The sequence below is a fragment of the Anomaloglossus baeobatrachus genome, chromosome 12, assembly GCF_048569485.1.
Source record: "Anomaloglossus baeobatrachus isolate aAnoBae1 chromosome 12, aAnoBae1.hap1, whole genome shotgun sequence".
NCBI classification, from domain to species: domain Eukaryota; kingdom Metazoa; phylum Chordata; class Amphibia; order Anura; family Aromobatidae; genus Anomaloglossus; species Anomaloglossus baeobatrachus.
In genome coordinates this window covers 59,852,015-59,874,492 of record NC_134364.1, presented here as the reverse complement: position 1 = coordinate 59,874,492, position 22,478 = coordinate 59,852,015, and the positions used below count along the sequence as shown (strand labels likewise).

At 44.1% G+C, this 22,478-nt stretch overlaps 1 protein-coding gene across 1 annotated transcript; it reads right to left on the bottom strand.

Annotated features, from left to right (window-relative positions):
• Nucleotides 1-5,412: 5,412 nt before the first annotated feature.
• On the bottom strand, nt 5,413-21,928 carry TMEM179 (transmembrane protein 179). The gene is made up of 4 exons (XM_075330468.1): nt 21,521-21,928; nt 18,838-18,975; nt 11,648-11,726; nt 5,413-11,115 (listed from the first exon to the last, which is right to left on the bottom strand). Exons 1-4 carry the CDS (start codon nt 21,820-21,822, stop codon nt 10,936-10,938), a joined length of 699 nt encoding a protein of 232 aa, XP_075186583.1. The 5' UTR covers nt 21,823-21,928; the 3' UTR covers nt 5,413-10,935.
• Nucleotides 21,929-22,478: the final 550 nt, after the last annotated feature.

Here is a 22,478-nt window from a genome sequence, read left to right as displayed (position 1 = left end):
CCATCTACATCCATGGTAGGTAAAAACTATATTTTACTCTGTAAAGATGAAGATTTTATTAATTATTTAAAATAATGGGATTCTGGCAGCTGCCGATTTTAGACCAAGAAATCTTTCCCCTATCTGTAGACTGCACTTAGTACAATATCGGTATATTTAGGAACTGAAATAACAAGGTTGCAAAGGCAGAGAGTTTCTTGAAATATACAATAATTGTCATTTTCTATTCTTTTAATGGCACTTTGTCTCTACAGCGCCTATTGGGACGAAGGAGGATCCATGGGTACAGACTACAGGTAATTGACTGATTCCTTTTCTTTTTTATTGACCAACTGAAGTGACAGAGTAATACATAACTACATGAAGAAATAATCCTGTGTATAGCACTACTATGTAGTGCAATTTTTTTAATAATTAAAAATTGGAATTATTTTTTCACAAATTAGGTCAAACTCACACAAACCCCTTTTTTGAGGCAATCTGTCAGATGATTTTGTAGTACAATACTAATGTCTTTAAATCGGGCTTAAGAAGACCTTTCCGGATCAGTGAATGTTATTGCTCTACCTTATCCTGTTACTCTGCTGTAAGCTCCACAGAATTCAGTGTCTTGTGCACGCTAGTCAAGTGTATGTAAATACAGTCTGCTCCCCCCACCCACCTGCTAGTGCATTCACTATCACTGCTGAGAGATGGGGAGAGTATGAATGAGGGCAGCAGTGCAAACTCAGTTCAGATTTACTATCACATCACTGATGGCAGCCCTGAAAGGTGGGAGCAGTGAATTGTATTTAAATATGTTGAATGGGTACTAGTCCCACTGAATTCTACAGAGTTTGCAACAAGATAAAAGGATAAAGTAGCGCAATAAAATGTTCTGATCCTGAAAGGTCTCCTTAAGCCCTATTTAAAAATAACATTAGTATTATACTAGAAAATCACCTAACAGATTCCCTTTAATGGGCTTCTAATGTACCATGTTTCCCCTGAAAATAAAACCTACCACAGAAATAAGCTTTAGCATGAATTTTCAGCCTTTTTGGAGAATGCTTAAAATATAATTCATACTCCAAAAATAAGCCCTAGTTGCAGTTCAATAATTGTTCAGGCAGCCAAAAACGTTAAAGAATACAGCAGGACACTTCTTTAAAGAAAGTAGAAAGCCCCAAAAGAGAGAAAACAGTCTTCCCCTCCAAAAAAAAAAACAAAACAAAAAAACACTCACCAGACTCTGAACAACTACAGCAGTTACAGATGACGGTGGATGGGCTCTCACATATAGATCTATGTCGCTTATGGGTCCCCCGCTATTCTGCTCATACACACCCATCAGGTCCCAGTAGCACTCCACTCACACACACACAGGCAATATCACTCTGCTCTCACAAACTCTGCATGAATGATACTGCTTCGAGCTAGCAGGGGGAGCAACGCTGTGGTGTGCACGGGGACTGGACAGTGACGCAGACCAGAATGTGAGAGGAACCCATACACTTGCCAACTCTACATGTTAGGGGTCTGGTAAGTGCAATTTTCCTGTAGGGTATCTGCCTTTCTTGGGGGGGTAAACTTAGCAGTACATAGGGAATACAGTGTTTCCCCAAAAAATAAGCCCTACTGCATTTTTCGGCACCAAAAATGTAAGTCCCTGTCTTATTTTCGGGGAAACACTGTATAACAGAACTCACCTCGTGGATTGATTTTGTAACAAGAACTGACACAATCTCTGTTTGAGGAATGATGGTAAAAAAAGTAAATCTGTTCCTCACGTATCATAAAAAATTCATTCATTTTTCTTCTAGTGTCACTGATTCCTAAATTGTAAGCCGGCCACATAACAATACCCCCAAATCTGCTAGAACCACCAAATTTCCTGCATCATGGCACAAACCCTGACCCCAATCTGTTTTGGTTCCCTAAGCCCCCTCTCATCCCTTACACCTTAGACTACTGCCATTAGTGTGATCAGGTGACGCAAGTCTAATTTGTGTTGGTACCCACGACAGATGACGAAAAGGAACTGGCTTGTCTGATTTTGGACTGGAGATTCTATTGTAATCCGCTACTCACAGAGAACACAGGAGCGCTCCTGTGTATGGGAGAATTGGGCAAGATGGCTGATGGCCAAAATATGGTCCTGTGGGTAGTTATCTCATTGTATGGGGAAGCTTTAGAAATTGCAAAAAACAAGACTGTTGGAAAAGTTGTATTCTAGTGTCTGGAAAGTGGATTTGGCATATTAGTTGAATCTGTAAACTACCAGAGGTTTCTTCACCAAATGTATCAATCAATAGGTCAACGATGCAAACTCTAGTTCTTGAGTTTCAAGATGTAAAATATGTGGTGTCCCCTACTGTATGATATTGAAAATATGAAATATTTCCCAGATTTGTACATTCTTTTCCCAAGAAGCAGCAAAAAAAAAAACAAAAACCTAGTGAATGCCCTTATTGTCTCCCGCCTGGACTATTACAACCTCCTGCTCTGTGGCCTCTCTTCTAACAGTCTCGCACCCCTACAATCTATTCTAAACTCTGCTGCCCGGATAATCCACCTGTCCCCGACCTCTCCTCTCTGCCAATCCCTGCACTGGCTTCCCATTGCTCAACGACTCCAGTTCAAAACATTAAGGGCTAAGCCACACGGCGAGAAAATCGGTGCGAGTGGAGTGCGATAAAACATCGCATTCCCCTCGGACCAATTCTAGCCTGTGTGTCAGCACACATGGGCGATTATTTTCTCAGCCCTAATCGGACTGAGAAAACAATCGCAGCATGCTGCGATTGTAAGCTGAGTCTCTTTCTCTCGCACCCATTCAAGTGAATGGGGCGAGAGAAAAATCGCACTGCACTCGCGGTACACCGGTGTACTGCTAGTGCAGTGCGAGAATGGCAATAGCCGGCTACGCAGTAGAGAGGGAGAGAAATCCCTCCCTCCTCTCCTGAGTGCCGGCCCGCCCCTCTGCAGCTGAGGTCTGCTCGCACGAACGGACCTCAGTTGCAAGGACACAGGCATGACACTCGGCTCTGCTGTACTGCCAGCACGAGCCGAGTCTCATGCAAGTGGATCGCAGTAGTGCCCGTGTGGCCCCAGCCTTACCATGACTTATAAAGCCATCCACAACCTGTCTCCTCCCTACATCTGTGACCTAGTTTCTAAGTACTTATCCGCACGTAACCTTCGATCCTCACAAGATCTCCTTCTCTACTCCCCTCTTATTTCCTCTTCCCACCATCTCATCCAAGATTTCTCCCATGCATCCCCCACTCGGGAGTGCTCTGCCACAACACATCAGACTCTTGCCTACCTTGACAAGTTTCAAAAAGGAACTTGGAAGACCCACCTGTTCCGACAAGCCAACCTGCTGTAACCCTCAGTCTGATATAGCACCGCATGACCATCTCTACCCTCCACCTACTGTATCCTTACCCACCCCTTGGAGACTGAGCCCTCACCGGTAGGGACCTCTATCCTCCTGTACCAGTCTGTGCCTTGTTTTATTTATGTTTATTGTACTTGTCCCAACTATATGTACCCCTTTCAACATGTAAAGTGCCATGGAATAAATGGCACAATAATAATAATATTATTATTGGTGTCGTCTTATGGTAAAAAAGGCTCTTTGAGCCCCCAAGAATCCAGGTATCTTCCCCTGAAACCATGTTTTTGAGTGTAAGGGTTTAGGTTTTAGTTCCACTCATGGTAGGTCCTGGTGCCTGAAGAAGTTCAGTGGTTCCTTTACATCAATAATGTCCTTCTATGTGGATAAGTGTTAGGAAACCTCTACTTGTAGGAGCTTTGAATACAGGTAGACCGATAACCACAACAAGCGGATTGTTCCAATGCTCCATGTTCTAAATAAATGCTGTCAAGAAGCTTGTCCATGTTTTTGATGGCTCAAATAAATGCATATATGTATTACTTCATGGAAGAATGATATTGATTCCTTCTTGTTTCTGCAGCCAATGAAAATTATTCTGTCGGTTTCCGGCGACCCTTCATCATCGGTGTTTGCATTTTGACAATCATGGGACTGATTCTCTATTGTCATCATTCGCAGCTGAGTATCAACGCGTTCAGTTCGAGTTTTGTAGTCTTCCTTCTCCGCCTGAAGCACAATGCAGCAATTTGCTGGAATTTCTTAAAAAAGGCAACAATAAAACAATGGCAGGACATCTGAACAATCTCACAAGTGTACAATGGTCTCCTGTACAGCTGCGGAGTACTGGAACAATACATCACATGTGACTGTAAAGACAGAAGACATCGGCGAAAATGTGGATGGAATAGAACATCTCTCGCCTTCAACAAGGACTCTATAAGGTTACATTGTTTTATTGGCCTACCCATTACTGAAGGGGTTGAATACTTTTGCTGGATACAAAAAAGAAATGTGAACTTTGGTGTTTTGGTGAAGACTTTCGAGAATCTTGTGAATCAGAAGTAAAACTTGATCCCACGATTGACCACACTGGACCTTTCCCATCTTTCATCTCCATCTTGTGGAGATCCACCTCACTGAGATGTACAGTTATGAGCCCGAGGAGTTGTAGGAAGGACAAGAAGAGGAAAACCAAGTTTCTCAATGACTTTCTGCAATGGTTTCTTCATCCATAGTGTTACTGAAAACCAAATATTAATACAGGGCGTTCCGTGGAGGACAATATGGGTTTCCTCTCTTGGCCACGATGCCGGAGTGATATTTCAGGGTTTTTTTTTTATACTACAACATTAATCACCTAGGCATAGGGTAGATCACAAAGAGTCCTATATGAAGAAAGATCCATAAAGCACTAGTACAAAGGACCCCACGCCACAGTTTTTCCTTATTAGCGGTTTCGCTCTCTACACCTGTGCTCCTATCTATCAATAAGGAGCACAGGCGTAGAGATTGAAAAAGCTAATATGTATCAAATTACCCACCCTAAACCCCTGCTACTGTTCTGTCTACAAACGATCAGACAATAGGGGGAGTAATTCATGTTTGGAAGTGAGGAAAAGGAGGCTTCTGCACCTATAGTGCTGGCAGTATAGGCACAAAAAGGGACAGCCCACTCAAAAAGAAAGAATGGCAAATTATAGAGTGAACATTGGGATAATACCTAGATATGTTAGACTGGTTTGTCTGCAAAAAGCAGTTTAAACCTGGTATACCATAAAGAAGATCTGTTACTTGCCATAAAAAGGACATTATTGGCATCTTTAAAGGGGGGTTGTCTGCTGAAAACAGATGATCACCTATCCGTAGAATAGGTCATAGGTTACTGATATATAAGTGGTGAGACAATCTGCTGGGAATTGCTCCGATCAACACAATGGGGCAGTTATATCCCCGTGTGTAAGTGGTAAAATCTGCATGTGAAACTACATCAATACAACAAAATTATGCATCGAAATAAACAGTCATCGATGTATCATTCATGGTTTATTTCAAGTATAAATGGTGATATTCTCTTACGGCTTTGATACAAGCAGTAATAGGTCTGCACCGGACAATAAATAATATTACCGTATGGCTGTTTGCAGTACATGTAATTCTTCAGTTTGCAGCACATAATAAGCTGAGCGGTAAGTGTAGCAGCGTACAATCATCAGGATTCCTACAGGAGTTTCTACAGTGCATGCTAAAAAGTCACAATCTGCTCACAGGTATATGTATATAATTGTGTCATAGTATATGCCAATAACTACAGTGTTGGTGCTGTACCTTTTTATAAAGACACATTACCCTTATACAACTTTAAAGGAAACCTGTCAGTACATTTTTACATATGGATGTAATAGTCTTGCTGTGTAGGCGCTTGTCTGACAATAATATCGATTAGTGATGAGCGGGCACTACCATGCTTGGGTGCTTGGTCCTCGTAACTAGTGATGAGCGGGCACTACCATGCTCAGGTGCTCGGTACTTGCTCGCTCATCACTAGTTACGAGTACCTGATCATGGTAGTGCCCACTCCGCACTAGTTACGAGTACAGAGCACCCGAGCATGGTAGTGCCCGCTCATCACTAGTCACGAGTACTGAGCACCTGAGCATGGTAGTGCCCGCTCATCACTAGTTACAAGTACTGAACATGATAGTGCCCCCCATCGCTAATTATATCCTTCTTGTTATATGTTGATAAGAACCAAAAAGTCTCTTTCTCCCACAAAATCAGCACATTCCTCCCATCATGAATGTTGCCACAGGGTTGACTTTTTTTTTTTAAGCTACTTTTAAACAAGAACCCCTGAAATTCCTATTGCTGTCCTACAAAAGAAACCCCCCTTGATGTTATTTATGGCATTTATTATCTATTATTATGCAATTACCATCATAATGTGTTGCAATTTTCGAAAATGCATAAAATAAATATCTATTTACATCAAGCAAAGTGAATAATAATAATAATTATAATATACATCTCTATACACAACAAATCATGCAGAAAAAACATAAATAAGAAATAAATAATAGATATGAGATTGATAGAGAGACGGCCGTTTCCATTCATAACAAGTGGAGGCTCACAGGGTGAAGCGCGTCATTTATCGGTACGAATAATAAATACTCGAGCTTATTCACATACGATAAAGCAGAATCTATGCTGCTCAGTTACATAGGAATACACATGGTTCTGTGGACGGATTGCGTACGCCATCTTCACACTGGAAAGCCTTGATCATAAACCAGTGGTTATGGCTGTATCTAATCTTCAGGGACAACAGAATACAGCCTATAACAAACTGACAGATCTGCAACAAAATCAGACATCTGAATTTCCGTCAGCCCCATACAATAGGGTATATTAATAAATGATCACAGTCACTGTGTTTATGGATGTGAATGGCATTGTTACCTTATAGGCTGTATTCCGTGTAAATTAAAAGGAACCTGGATATCTATCAGCCCTTTATGCTAGGCTATTATGAGAAGACTCTTGATATTGATCAGAACGACATTCATTTCCTTCCAGAATAATCAATACATTTTAGGCTGTATTCTTTAGTGAATGCAGATAATGTACAACTATAAAGAAAGATAATCTGTCTTTCCAACAGCCTTATACCATAGGCTAGTCTTTTTTTATAGGCTATTCTATAATTTACAGATGAGTATGGATGAAAATGATAATTTAGTATATAGGGCTGCCAGAAATTCTGTGAGTATTCTTGTTCTTAATAAGAAAGACACAGATTTCCTTTCGGAATCATCAGTACGTTATAGGCTGTGTTTTATGTAAAGGCCATTCACAGGTTATATACAGCCATAAACAAAGAAAATCTGAATTTCCAGCAGTATTGAACAGTAGAATATTAATCTAATGTATTCCACTTACTATTAGGATATCCATGGTTTACAGCTGTATAAAACCTGTGAATGGCATTGGCATGTTATAGGCTGTATTCTGTGTAAAGGCAATTTACAAGTTATATACAGGTTATAAAGTCTAATAATGAATTATTAGATTATAGTTGTGAATACCCCATGTTACATTGATGCTGGAAAATCAGATTCCCTTCCAGAAAGATCAGTACTTTATAGGCTGTGTTCTGTATAACTAAGTCTGGAAGGAACCTGATTTACCATAGGGTATTATCAACCCTAATACAATAATTTATGGGTAGACCTTGTTTATGGCTGTTTATAACCTTTGATTTGCATTTACACAGAATACAGCCTATACAGCTGATACACCAGCTATTATGAAAATATTCATGTTATTAATAGGAAAGACATTATGACTGTAGATAAACTGCAGGTGCAAACCAATACCAACAGTCTTTCCTAATTGTAACAAGAATATCCTCATAATAGCTTGGCAAATATGGTTTCTGGAAATAAAAAAATTGCTTGTGATCTCATTCCAGAATCATAAATACCTTTATAGGCTGTATTCTGTACTACTGGCAGGCTATATACAGCCATTAACTACAGCCTATAACTTACTGAGGAGTCTGGATAAAAATCACAGGGAACCCAAATTTACAGCTGCCATATACACAAGGTTAAGAAATTATTCCTCTTATTATTAGGAAATACGTAGATTGTGGCTGTATATAACTTGTGAATGGCCTTTACATAAAACACAGCCTATAACTTAGTGAAGATGAAAATGACAATGAATTTGAATATACATATTTACAGCTGCCATATACTTAATAGAAGAAATAATTTCTCAATCTTATTAGGAAATATGTATAATATAGCTGTATATAAACTGCGAATGGCCTTTACATAGAACACAGCCTATAATGCAACGATGGTTTTGGAAGTAAACCAAAGAGAATCTGGATTTCCAGCAGCCTTATACAATAGGGCAATTATTAAATTATTCCAGTTACTATTAGGATAGACTTTAATTATGGTTAAATGTAACCTGTGAATGGTATTTATAGGCTGTATTCTGTTTAATGTACCAAAGAGTCTAGAAGGAGATCATGGGGAACCTGAATTTACAGCAGCCTTATACACAAGGTTGAGAAACTATTTCTTTCATTATTAGGAAAGGCATAAATTATAGCTGGATAAAATCTGTGAATGGCCTTTACATAGAACACAGCCTATAACATAATGATGATTCTGGAAGGAAATCACAGGGAACCCAAATTTACAGCTGCCATATACATAATGTTGAGAAACCTTTTTCTTTTTATCATCATCATCATCATCATCATCGGTGTATATAACCGGTGAATGGCCTTTACATAGAACACAGCCTATAACGTACTGATGATTTTGGAAGGAAATTAAAGAGAATCTTCCCTATTGTATAAAGCTGCTGGAATATAATTTATTAAAAGATCCCAGTTACTATTAGGATAGCGTTTATTTATGTCTAACTGAAACCTGTGAATGGTATTTATAGGCTGTATTCAATGTAATTTGCCAAAAAGTCGAAGGAAATGACAGGGAAATTGATTTTTCAGCAGCTCTATATAGTAGGCTATTGTGGGAATATTACTGTTATTCATAGGAAATAAATTGTTTATGCCTGTATATAACCTTGCAGGTACTACAGAACACAGCCTAGAACATACAGATAATTCTGTAAGGAAATCGATTGGAATATGGATTTCCAGCAGTCATACACACCAGATTATTGTGCATTTATCATTATGAAAGATAACGATAATGGCTGTAAATAACCTACATTAGCATTTTCATAGAACACAGCCTATAACATACTCATTATTCTGCATGGAGTTCTCAAGGAAACTAAATTCACAACAGCCCTATATACTAGTATAGTATGAGATGTTCTTGTTACTAATAGTAAAAATGTTGTTAAAGGCAATCTGTCAAGTGATTTTGTAGCACAATATTAATGTTATCTTTAAATAGGGCTTAAGAAAACCTTTCAGAATCAGTAAGTTTTATAGCTCTACCTTATCCTGTTATCTTGTTGTAAGCTCCATAGATTTCAGTGTCTTGTGCACGCCAGTTAAGTGTATGTAAACACAATTTGCATATTCACTGCTCCCCATACTTCTTAGAGCCTTTACTATCACTGCTGAGAGGTGGAGGGAGTATGGGTAGGGGCAGTAGTGCAAACTCTGTTCAGATTTACTTTCACTGATGCCAGCACTGAGAGGTGGGGGGGAGCAGGGCATATGCAGTTTGTATTTACATATGCTTGTCTAGCTACTACTTCACACTGAATTCTATGGAGCTTACAATAAGATAACCGGATAAGGTAGAGCACTAAAACTTACTTATCCTGAAAGGTCTCCTTAAACCCTACTAAAAGATATTAGTATTGTACTAGAAAATCACCTGACAGAGTCCCTTTAAGCGCTGCATATAGCCTGTACTACAGCATACAGCCTATAAAGTCCTGAAGATTCTCTTTCACAATCATAGAGCAACTATTCTTTTCAGCAGTCATATACAGTAGGATATTATGAAATTATCCCAGTGACTATTAGGAAAGACCTTGTTTATGGCTGTATATAACCTGAGAATGGCCAACACAACAGAATACAGCCTATAAAGTACTGAAAAGTCTGTGGGGAAATCACAAGGAATCTGAATTACCGGCAGCCCCATGGTCTATTATTATCAGTAGGAAACACATTTTGCATATAACACTTGCAGTTTAGGCAATTCCTAAATACATTCTCAAGTCTTGTTTTAACAATATTAATTTGCATACCGCTGATTAATGATTAAATATTTACAAACTTGATGTTCACTTTTCCAACCTTTTCTTGATTTCTGGCTACAGCTCCTCTAAAAGCCAATGTGTCTCCATGGCTACAGACTACAAACAAACCCGGTGTAGTCAGACGGATGATGTTATGATTGCAGAATCAGTGTCCAATGAAAATGTACTTTAGCTGGAAATAGGTGAGAAATTTCAGGCGGATGTGAGCAGAATCGGGTGTGTTTGTAGTCTGTAGCCGCGGTGGCACATAAATCTGCATGGGAGCTGCATACCAAATTCCGTATGTAGTCTTGATTGAAAAAAGAAAAAAAAGCTATTACTGCAGATGCATTTGAGCAACAAAATGATTGCAAAAGTATAGAGCTGTTAACAGAGTTGTAAGATTGCTCTAATCTCTTTTTTTATTTTTGCATAATTCAATATTCATGACACAAAAAATGATTTTTCAGAATATATGTGAACCTCAGCTTATGCCTCCCCCCAACGAGGTCGTTTAGGGTTCCCCACATTAATGGATTTAGATCTGAAGAGAGGAATGACCTTGGTTAGTTGAGCTGGTGCCATAACTTTTGCAACTGATGTTTTACATTCATATTTTTTTGAGGGGGAGGGGCAGGGATAGTAAATATTAATATTTTAAAACGTAAATTTGCAGGGAAAAAAAAAGATACAATCTTCTGACACTCATTGGTCAGGTGGCACTGTGGTCATCATTATTATATTAGTGAACACACCCGCTGGAATAAAATATCTGGCCATGGCTGGTGGCGGGGCACAGACATATTTTAGATCATGCCGCTTTTCTCTTCTTGTGGAGAACTTCTTGAAGAAGACTTCCCAATCAGCAGCTCCTTCTCTTGAATCAGGCTGTCCAGCAAATCTTCCTGGCGATAGTTGTGGTAGACCTTCAGGAAGGCCAGGATTGTAATACCGAGCCAGGATAGCCAAGCGGCCCAGAGCCCGAACTAGGAGACAAGAAACAGGACAAATATCTTGTTAAAATTCATGTAAAATTAAAGGAACATGGTGGTGAATGGCTGTGTGCAGTGGCATCAGACTGAAGAGGACTGAGGGAGGAGCATTGTTCACCTGCTCTCAGCCAATCATCATCTCTGGGTGTGTCCTCAGCTCTCCTCCCACTAAGTCCTTTTCAGACTAATGCCGGCACAATGATGTTCTAGAATTACTGGTAGGATTATGTTCAATTTAGGTAGATTTCTTCTAATTTAGCTGGCAGATTTGTCTCGGTCCGAATTTAAACTGTCCACTGTGTTAACATGGCCTTATACCTTTTATTTTTCTTTCACTCGCCAATTTGGAAAATTAGGCAATTGGGCAAGCTATTAATTTATATGGCTGCTGTGTGTGTAATGTCAGCTCCGCCAGAGCAAAACACACTCTCAAATCTGGCCAAAAAATAAGGATTGTGACCGCAGGCCCCGCCACAGCTCTAAACTCACCAATAGGGTATATGAAATGGAAATAGCTATCACTTACCTGTGCAATGGCAAACTGGTCATAGAAGGCCGAATTTTCCAAGTTGAGCTCGAGGTCTCGATCCTGGAGTTCTTCACAACTTCACACAAGGAAAATAGATTTAGGATGAGAAACATTAATTTGTTTTTCATAATATCGATAGGAAATACAAACCCAAATTAAATGTAAAATAGCGCCCCTCTCTAGGTGAGGGTAAAATAGCGCCCCTCTCTAGGTGAGGGTAAAATAGCGCCCCCCTCTAGGTAAGGGTAAAATAGTGCCCCCCTCTAGGAAAGGGTAAAATAGTGCCCCCTCTAAGTAAGGGGAAAATAGTCCCCTCCTTTAATGGTAAAATAGTGCTCCCCTATAAGTAAGGGTAATATAGTGCCCCTGTAGGTGAGGGTAAAATAGTGCACCCCTTTAATGGTAAAATAGCGCTCTCCTCTAAGTAGAGGTAAAATAGTGCCCCCTTTTAGGTAAGGTTAAAATATAGTGCCCCCCTCTAGGTAAGGGTAAAATAGTATCTCCTTTAAGTAAGGGTAAAATAGTGCCCTCCTCTAGGTGAGGGTAAAATAGTGCCCTCCTCTAGGTGAGGGTAAAATAGTGCCCTCCTCTAGGTGAGGGTAAAATAGTGCCCTCCTCTAGGTGAGGGTAAAATAGTGCCCCCCTCTAGGTGAGGGTAAAATAGTGCCCCCCTCTAGGTGAGGGTAAAATAGTGCTCCCCTCTAGGCAAGGGTAAAATAGCGCCCCCTCTTGGTGCACATCATCATTGTAACCGGACAGTCTGGCGCTTACAGATCCTAATTTTGTTGGCAAAAAGGGATTTGGGCCAAATACGGTGTTTGCTCAGTATTTTCCCTCAGTATTTGTAGCCAATATCAGGAGTGGAGCAATCACAGGAAAAGTATAATAGTAACACGGGCATCACGTCTGGATTTATCACCCACTCCTGATTTTGGCTACAAAACTGAGGTGAGAAAGTCACAAAATACTGAATGTGTGCACATGGCCTTATAGTCCTTAGGGGTACTTTGCACGTTGCGACATCGCAAGCCGATGCTGCAATGCCGAGCGCGATAGTCCCCGCCCCCGTCGCACCAGCGATATTTTGTGATTGCTAGCGTAGCGAACATTATTGCTATGGCAGCTTCACATGCACTCACCTGCCCTGCGACGTCGCTATGGCCGACGAACCGCCTCCTTCCTAAGGGGGGCGGGTCGTGCGGCGTCACACGGCAGGCGGCCAATAGCAGCGTAGGGGCAGAGATGAGTAGGACGTAAATATCTCGCCCACCTCCTTCCTTCCGCATTGTAGCCGGGACGCAGGTAGGAGATGCTCCTGCGGCTTTATACACAGCGATGTGTGTGGCCGCAGGAACGAGGAACAACATCGTACCCGTCGCTGCACCGGCATTATGGAAATGTCGGACCCTACACCGATGATACGATAACGATGCTTTTGCGCTCGTTAATCGTATCAAAAAGGATTGGCACACTACGACATGTAGCCGGATGTGCGTCACTTTCGATTTGACCCCACCGACATCGCACCTGCGATGTCATAGTGTCCAAAGCCCGCCTTAGTGTTGACCACAATTTCATTGCATCCCCTTCTAGGTTCACAAATTGGCGTCATATAGGAAACCCCTTATACCATTCATTATAGAAGATCATTTTCTTCTTTATTTACTAAACTTAACCCAAAATATGAAAGCCATTATTTCTAGATTTTTGACACTTAAATAATAATTTTGGTTTCGGTCTGCCACTGATCCACCAACTTGAAAAGGTAAATGGAATAAGTGAAGGATGGCTACTTCAATTTTTGTTTGTAGGCATCATTGGAAGGGTTCTCTGGCAGCATCGGAAGTGGTCGGTGCCAATGACGACGCCAGTACAAGTTTGGTTTACGACCACCAGTGTCACAGACACGTGGAAGAGCGCACCGTTGGAGAAACCCTTTAAGATCCCAAGTAGTATTACATTACTGTTCCATTGTGCAAGGGGGCGACCATGCCGGCTACAAGCCACACACGGGTGGTGAAACCCCTGTGTCCATTCTCCTCATATAAGAGGTGGGAAAAGCACAATGACCCCCCACACTTTGTAGGCTCTTTCAAAAATGCAGAGGCCCAAGTGATGGAAAGAAAAGGTGGAAGAACAAATTCAGGCCCTTTAGTATCACAACAAAGCGGGGCTGGATATTGGACGTAGACGCCATTTTGGTGACATTTCTTGCCCTTATGTCTGAGGACTCCATTAGTGATGGGCAAACCCAGAACATGGGCTCCTCAGGGAAGTCTGTGTTACTGTTCGGGTTAAAGCAGGACAATCATACTTGCCAAGTTCCCGTGCAGCTGTCTCACTGCTTCCGGGCCTGTTCATTAATTCTCATGAATATTCACTACTTCCCCCACCCACTGTAACTGTCTGTGATTGGTTGCAGTCAGACTGTCGGCGTCTGTGATTGGTTGCCCTCACACTAGGCGTCTGGGCCCCAAAGTGGAGAGTAAAAAAAAAATAATTGGAAAAAATGGCCTCGTATATTGATACTCAGCACAGATAAAGCAGACAACTGGAGGCTGCAGCCCCCGACTGTGTGTGAGTTATCTTGGCTGTGTATCAAAATACGAGGGACCCCATGCAGCCTTTTTTATTTAAATAGTTTTAGAAAACGGCGTCCGATCCCCCTGCAAATTTTGATACCCAGACAAGATAAAGCAGGCAGCTGGGGGCTGGTATTCTCAGGCTGGGGAGGCCCATGATTATTGGACTCCAGCCTCCCCAGCCTAAAAATAGCAGTTCACTGCTGCCACAGAATTGGCGCTTGCATTAGATGCGCGAAGCCTAGCGTTTATCCTGCTCATCCCGATTGCCCTGGAGTGGTGGCAATCTGAATAATATAAGGGGTTAATGAGAGCTGTGATTTGTCAAAAAATCACAGCTGTTATCAAGCCCAAGGTTTGTAATGGGAAAGGGTCTATGAGACCTTTCCCATTACTAATTGTGTAAGCAAAATAAACACAAAACACAGAAAACAAAAAATACCCTCTTTGTCCAATTTATAAACCCCCTAAAACACCCCAGCAGGCTGGACGTAATCCACACTACGATGTCCCATGAAGATCCCAACTCTAATACATCTGAGGTCACAGTGCACGGTCACATTAGAAACCATGACTGATCATGGTGGCCTACAGGATACAGTGATGGAGCCGTGAGTGCTGTGATGTCAGTAAGTTCACCTGAGGTCACAGATGGTGGTTCCCACGGTGCCCCAGCTGTGACTTCAGGTGAACTCATTGAACAAAAATCCGATCTTGGATTAACAGATTACTGACTTCAATGGTGCCACATTACCTGATCAACTGGTACCACTGAAATGAATAATACAGTAATGCTGGATTACCGGAATTCGCAAACATTTTTTACGCAGTTTTCTGCCAGGAGATGCAGATTTGGTGCAGAAATATCTGCAACAACTTTCTGCACCAAATCTGCATTTCCTGGCAGAAAGACGCACAAAACAACACAGTGTCAAAGACGGCGTAACCATTTTGTGCATTTTTTATCTAAGTAGATGTGCAGAAATTTCTGCACCAAATCTGCATCTCCTTGGCAGAAAGACGCACAAAACAACAGTGTCAAAAACGGCGTAACCATTCTGTGCATTTTTTATCTAAGTAGATGTGCAGAAATTTCTGCACCAAATCTGCATCTACAAATCTGCATCTTCTGCCAAAAAACCGAGTCAAAAACTGTGTTGCGGATTTGTGTGTTTGTCTGCTAGGGGATGGAAATTTGGTGCCGAAATGTGTTGCAGAAATTTCTGCACCAAATCTGCATCTTCTGGCAAAAAAACATGTCACAAATGAGTGCGCATTCTGGTAATCCAGCATTGAGTTCAATGGTCCTTGATAACCGGATTAGTCACTTTAATGGTGCGAGTTAATCAAGTAATCCAGCACCATTGAACTCAATAATTCAGTAATCCAGGACCACTGAAATCTAACCCAGGTTAACAGATTTGAGTTCAATGAGTTCAGCTCAGGTTATTTTAGTTAGTTGGGGTACCGTGGGAACCGCCAGCTGTGACCTCAGGTGAACTCACTCATGTCACCACTCACTGCTGCGGCTCCATCACTGTGTCCTTGACGCCGCAGTAATCGGTCACGTATTATGATGTGACAGCGCACTGCGACCTCAGGATGTAGCAGAGCCGTTACCGTCATGGGACCTTGTGACTGTGGATTATGTCAGACCTGCAGGGGTGTTTTGGAGACTAATAAACTAGTGACAGAGGATTTTTTTTTTTTAAATAAAGGATTTTTCTCTGTGTTTTGTGATTATTTCTTTTTACTTACACCATTAGGAATGGGCTTGTCTCATATACCCCTCCACATTACTAACAGCTGTAGTTTTTCAATAAATCACAGCTGACATTAACCCCTTATATTATTACAATTGTCCCCGCTCCAGGGCAATCAGGATGAGCTATGCAAGTGCCAGGATTGGCATATCTAATGGATGCACCAATCCTGGGGCGGCTGGGGCTGCTATTTTTATGCTGGGGAGGGCCCAATAATTATGTTCCTCCCCAGCCTGAGAATGCAAGCCTCCAGCTGTCTGCCTTATCTGCGCTCGGTATCAAAATAAGGGGGACCCCATACCATTTTTTCAAGATATTTATTTATTTTTACACTCCAGGGACCCAGACAGCTAGTGTGAGGGCAACGAATCACAGACCTTGTCACAAATGGTGGGTGGGGAAAGCAGTGAATGTTCATGAGACTTAATGAGTGGACTCGGAAAATAGTGTGACAGCAACGCGGGAACTCGGCTAGGCTGGACCCGCCGAACCCGAACATCTGCAGGTTCGCCCATCTCTAGACTCCATCAGACATCAGTTTGGTTGTTTTTTTGCATATGAAAAAATTACTATTTGTCATCATTCCGCATACATTTTTGGACCATCTCTTAATTTTTATGGGCTTTTTTTCCTATATGCAAAGAATAGAAAATTCCACGTTGCTACTACTCAGAAAAGAAAAAATGGATAACACAGGGTTGGATTCAATGGACTGCATTGATCCATGGATCAAAAATGTGAAGAAATAAAAAGATAATAGCAGGGACTAAAACTTAACTTTTAATACTCCAGATAAAAATATATCAATGTTACAAAAGTGCAGTAAAATTGCCAAATGGCTATAAACTGAAGTGGTCTCACCCAGATGTTCTCCAGGGATAACAGGACACACCGATCCAGGGTTGATCAGAAGCGGAATAAACCAGGGTAAAGCATTGGGAGATGGTAAAATATAAACCCTGTCGTGCCCCGTGCCAATGCTTCCGCCCTGACAAGGGCAGCGCCCAAGTGAGCTGTCTGCCCCACAACCAAACAAAAAAGCGTTCTCCCAACGCGTTTCCCTCTAAGTGAGAAGAGTTCTTCAGGGGAGAATAAAGAACAATTTGAACAACCTGCAGTGGCAGGGTTCAAGAGGCTGATCAACCTGCAGTGGCAGGGATCAAAGGTACAGGCTATGTGTCCAAGTATAGGGTGGTACATGGACACTGGTGCCTAAGATCGCTATATACCCATTGCTAATTAATCATTACCTTCGGCTGTGCAGGGAAGCACCCTGCATAATTCTCCATTCGTGCCCACACTGTCGGCGTCTGAGATCACTTCCGGTCACATGACCGGCAGACTTCCGCGCTCCAGTCTGGAACGCATAAGCACCCATTGGATGGGAAAAACGTCAATCAATGAGGTCACATCCGGTTTAGCGATAAACAGTATTATGATCAAACAAAGCTTCCCCATCCAATCACTCCGTACAGGGGGCCCGTCACCAACGTACAGTGGCGACTCCCTGCATAGTATTAGGTTCATGCTATACCCTATACTTGGACACATAGCCTGTACCTTTGATCCCTGCCACTGCAGGTTGATCAGCCTCTTGAACCCTGCCACTGCAGGTTGTTCAAATTGTTCTTTATTCTCCCCTGAAGAACTCTTCTCACTTAGAGGGAAACGCGTTGGGAGAACGCTTTTTTGTTTGGTTGTGGGGCAGACAGCTCACTTGGGCGCTGCCCTTGTCAGGGCGGAAGCATTGGCACGGGGCACGACAGGGTTTATATTTTACCATCTCCCAATGCTTTACCCTGGTTTATTCCGCTTCTGATCAACCCTGGATCGGTGTGTCCTGTTATCCCTGGAGAACATCTGGGTGAGACCACTTCAGTTTATAGCCATTTGGCAATTTTACTGCACTTTTGTAACATTGATATATTTTTATCTGGAGTATTAAAAGTTAAGTTTTAGTCCCTGCTATTATCTTGTATATATTGGACTATTGGGCAATATTTACCTGCTTTGCAGGTTTCTGCTGTTGTAAAGAAATAAAAAGACTACAACATTAGTGATGAGTGAACACTACCGTGGGCGCGACTCAAGTACCAAATATAATGGAAGTCAATGGGGAAATCTTCCGGAAAAATGCTCGAGTTCCTCATTGACTTCAATAATACTAGGGTCACGATACTGTAGCCCATTTACCAGAATTGGTCTAAGGCTGCTTTCACACATCCGGTTTTTCCTGTGCGGCACAATCTGGCGCTTTGCAGAAAAAAAGCAACCGTTTTTTTTTGCTGCCGGTTACGGTTTTTTTTTGCATAGACTTACATTAGTGCCATATTGTGCCGCATGGGATTGCGTTCCGTCCATTTTTTGCCGCATGTGGCAGATTTAGCAGATGCGGCGGCTGGATGGAACGTTGCCTGGCACGATTTTTTTGTCCGTCAAAAAAAACAACGCATCGCGCCGCATCAGCCCGATGCGGCGCAATTTTCAATGCATGCCTATGGACACCGCATGCGGCGTCCTGCGGCAAACACCGCATCCGGCCGTCGCATGCGTTTTTTTCCACTGCGCATGCTCAGTAGCCTGCCGCAAGCGGCAAAAAACGGACGGGCTGCATGTAAAAAACGTATGCAAAGGATGCGGTATTGTCGCCGCATCCGTTGCATAGGTTTTAGAGCCGGATTGGCCGGCTCTGCTAAAACCGGAGGTGTGAAAGCAGCCTAAGATGCAATACCAGACACAGGCCACACACAAAGGGGGGCGCTGTATCTATATAAAAAAAAAATAGTGTAGTCCCAGCTTGTTATTCTCTTCGTTAGTGGGAGACGTAAATCTTTGCACCAACCTGTAGGGCCGGCTTCCTTTCTCGGTAATGGCATCGCACCACATGTTAAATCCGACGCTGACAATAGTGCTGGCAATAAATGTAACGAAAACCACAAAGGAGCTGATCAGCAGATTCAGGAAGGCGTAAAAGAAGGAGCTGCAATAAAAAAGAAACACAATATAACTCATGAGAAGACGAAAAGAGCAGAAGCAGCAGAGTGCGGCGCGGGGATACGCGCTGTCCCCAGACGCCGGCGGTAATTAATAACTCCAAGGAGATGGCCGAGGCTCCGGATTACTCCGCTCTCGTGTCATTATCCGCGTCACCTAAATCCCTTTATTTTTCTGCTTAATGAGATTTGAAATCATACACCCTAAAGTGGCGCCTCATTTTAAATAGCGCAATCCAAGGACTATTCACTTCAATGGAGAGAACCTGCAATACAAGACACAACCTACGGACAGGAGTGGCGCTGTTTAGATGTCAGATGTCATCTTGTATGGGGATGGAGAGGTCATCACTTTCTGATAGTTGGGGGGGTCTGATCTCTAGGACCCCCACCCATCCTGGAAACACAGCGGATGTGGCACTTTAGTAGCACCCTAGAGGCGACAATCTCCATTTAACAATGCTTGACGAAGCACAGATGTAGCAGAGCTAAGTTTGTAAAGTGCCCTTTGTATTTTTAGTGCAACAATGGTTAAAAAGGACCAATTCAACTCTGCTACATCTGTAGAATAAAACCCTGGAGCTGCGGATTAGGAGATCCACAGCTGCTCTACCTGCTAATCTCTCACTGCCGCAGTTTAACCCCTTAGATACCCCAGTTAGTCCTGACATTGGCATCTAAGTGGTTGGAATTGAAGGTGATGACCATCCTGTCTCCAAATCAGCCCCCCGGCTTAGTCGGGACCCCGCAGTGATAATACCGGATGGCGACTGATGCCCGGGCTTCATAGGAAATCGATAATATTACAGTAGTGATCGAGTGATCGCAGGTGATTCCCAGGACGACCAATAAAACATGGAAAAATAAATTAGTACAGATCTCCCGCTGTTTCCCTGGAAAAAAAATCTAAAAATGTAGAGAAATAAAATGTGGAAATTATTGTTTGTAGCTGTTCAAAACAATAAAACAAATATTTATCCCAAATAGTAAACAATAAATACATAAATAAGGAGACAAGAAAGTCCTACGGACCCCAGAATGGTGAAGATCAAACCCACAGCTGAAAACGAGGCCAAAGTCCCAGGTCCAGGGAGAGAAGGAAAAGGTGAAAGTGCAGAAGGGTCACTGGGACTGTCACCAAAGCGCTGGCACAGACCCGGAGCCGGCACAAGACCCGGAGCCGGCACAAGACCCGGAGCCGGCACAAGACCCGGAGCCGGCACAAGACCCGGAGCCGGCACAAGACCCGGAGCCGGCACAAGACCCATAGCCAGCACAAGACCCATAGCCAGCACAGACCCGGAGTCAGCACAGACCCGGAGGCAGCACAGACCGGGAGCCAGCACGACCCGGAGGCAGCACAGACCCGGAGGCAGCACAGACCCGGAGGCAGCACAGACCCGGAGGCAGCACAGACCGGGAGCCAGCACAAGACCAAGAGCCGGCACAAGACCAAGAGCCGGCACAAGACCCGGAACCGGCACAAGACCCGGAGCCAGCACAAGACCCGGAGCCAGCACAAGACCCGGAGCCGCCACAGTCCTGGAACTGGCACAGACCCAGAGCCAGCACAGACCTGGAACCAGCACAGACCTGCAGCCGGCACAGACCCAAACCCAGTAAAGACCCTGTACGGACCCAGAGCCAGCACAGATCAGGAGCAAGCACAAACCCAACATGGACCCAGAGCTGCCACAGATCAAGCACAAACCTGGAACCATCATAGTCCTGGAGCCGGCACAGACCCAGAACGGACCTGGAACCAGCACAGACCCTGCACAGACTCAGAACCAGCACAAACCCTGCACAGACCTGGAACCAGCACAGACCTGGAGCATGCTCAGACCCGGCACAGACCCGGAGCCGGCAGAGACCCGGCATGGACCCAGAGCCGCCACAGACCACGCACGGACCTAGAACCAGCATAGTCCTGGAGCCGGCACAGATCCAGAGCATGCACAGAACCAAAGCCGGCACAAACCCAGCAGAGAGCGGAGGCAGCACAGACCCAGAACCAGCACAGACCCTGTATAGACCCGGAGCCAGCACAGATCAGGAGCCGGCACAAACCCAACATAGACCCAGAGCCACCACAGACCAAGCACAGAACTGGAACCAGCATAGTCCTGGAGCCGGCACAGACCCAGAACCTGCACAGACCTAGAACAGGTACAGACCCAGAACCAGCACAGACCTAGAACAGGTACAGACCCAGAGCATGCACAGACCTGGAACAGGTACAGACCCAGAGCATGCACAGACCCAGAGCAGACCCGGAGCTGGCCCTGTTCCAGAGACATGTGGATGGCTGGAGACCGCATAGGTGGACATATAATTGGTGCAGCATGTGCGGCCACACAGGAGTAAGGGGGTCACTACTAACTCCAAAGCAGCAGGAATTGTGCATTATGACAAACTCGAGCTACAAGGCCCTCTCCTGCCTGTGCCCACCAGTGGGACGCCAGGCGTGATGTGACCTCCAGCCCCGCAGGGCCCCGGGCCGCGTGCAGCAGAGCGGCTCCTCATACTCACTCCTCGTGGCCCTTGCACAGGAAGAAGAGGCTCCTCCAGGCCTGCACCGCCGCGGCCAGCAGCGCCAGCACCCCGGAGAACACGCTGAACCTGCAGGCGGACTCCGGCCCCCACTCGTCCACCGTGAAGTGCTCCCGCTCCAGGCTCACGTTCCCGCTCAGCCACAAGCCCTCCGTGAACAGCAGACATTTCCCGTGGAAGTCCGCGCTGTTCTCGGAGAGAGGCACCACGGCGATGAAGCTGAAGAGGAAGGCCAGGAAATACAGGACGCACTGGGCGAAGAGGAAATTATTCAGCGCCATTTTCCATCCACGGAGGTCGAGCTCCTAGAGAGGATGCGCAAAAGGCGCAGCTGCCTGGAGACAGGATGAGGAGAGGCTGCGTCATCCTCCTGCATCCCTGGTCCTCCTCATCCCTCACAGCTCCATCCCTGGTCCTCCTTATCCCTGACAGCTCCATCCCTGGTCCTCCTCATCAGCTCCATCCCTGGTCCTCTTTATCCCTCATCAGCTCCATCCCTGGTCCTCCTCATCAGCTCCATCCCTGGTCCTCCTCATCAGCTCCATCCCTGGTCCTCTTTATCCCTCACTAGCTCCATCGCTGGTCCTTCTCATCAGTTCTATCCCTGGTCCTCTTTATCCCTCATCAGCTCCATCCCTGGTCCTCCTCATCAGTTCCATCCCTAGTCCTCTTCATTCCTCACTAGCTCCATCCCTGGTCCTCTTCATTCCTCACTAGCTACATCCCTGGTCCTCCTCATCAGCTCCATCCCTGGTCTTCTTTATCCCTCATCAGCTCCATCCCTGGTCCTCCTCATCAGCTCCATCCCTGGTCCTCCTCATCAGCTCCATCCCTGGTCCTCCTCATCAGCTCCATCCCTGGTCCTCCTCACCTGCTCCATCCCTGGTCCTCCTCATCAGCTCCATCCCTGGTCCTCCTCATCAGCTCCATCCCTGGT

Excerpts from the sequence above, each read along its gene's own strand:
- TMEM179 (XM_075330468.1), bottom strand. The coding sequence starts at position 21,822 with ATGGCGCTGAATAATTTCCTCTTCGCCCAGTGCGTCCTGTATTTCCTG. Across the intron at positions 18,976-21,520 it reads CTGTGCAAGGGCCACGAGGA|CTCCTTCTTTTACGCCTTCC; the intron begins GTGAGTATGAGG and ends TTTTTATTGCAG. Across the intron at positions 11,116-11,647 it reads ACCAGTTTGCCATTGCACAG|TTCGGGCTCTGGGCCGCTTG; the intron begins GTAAGTGATAGC and ends CTTGTCTCCTAG.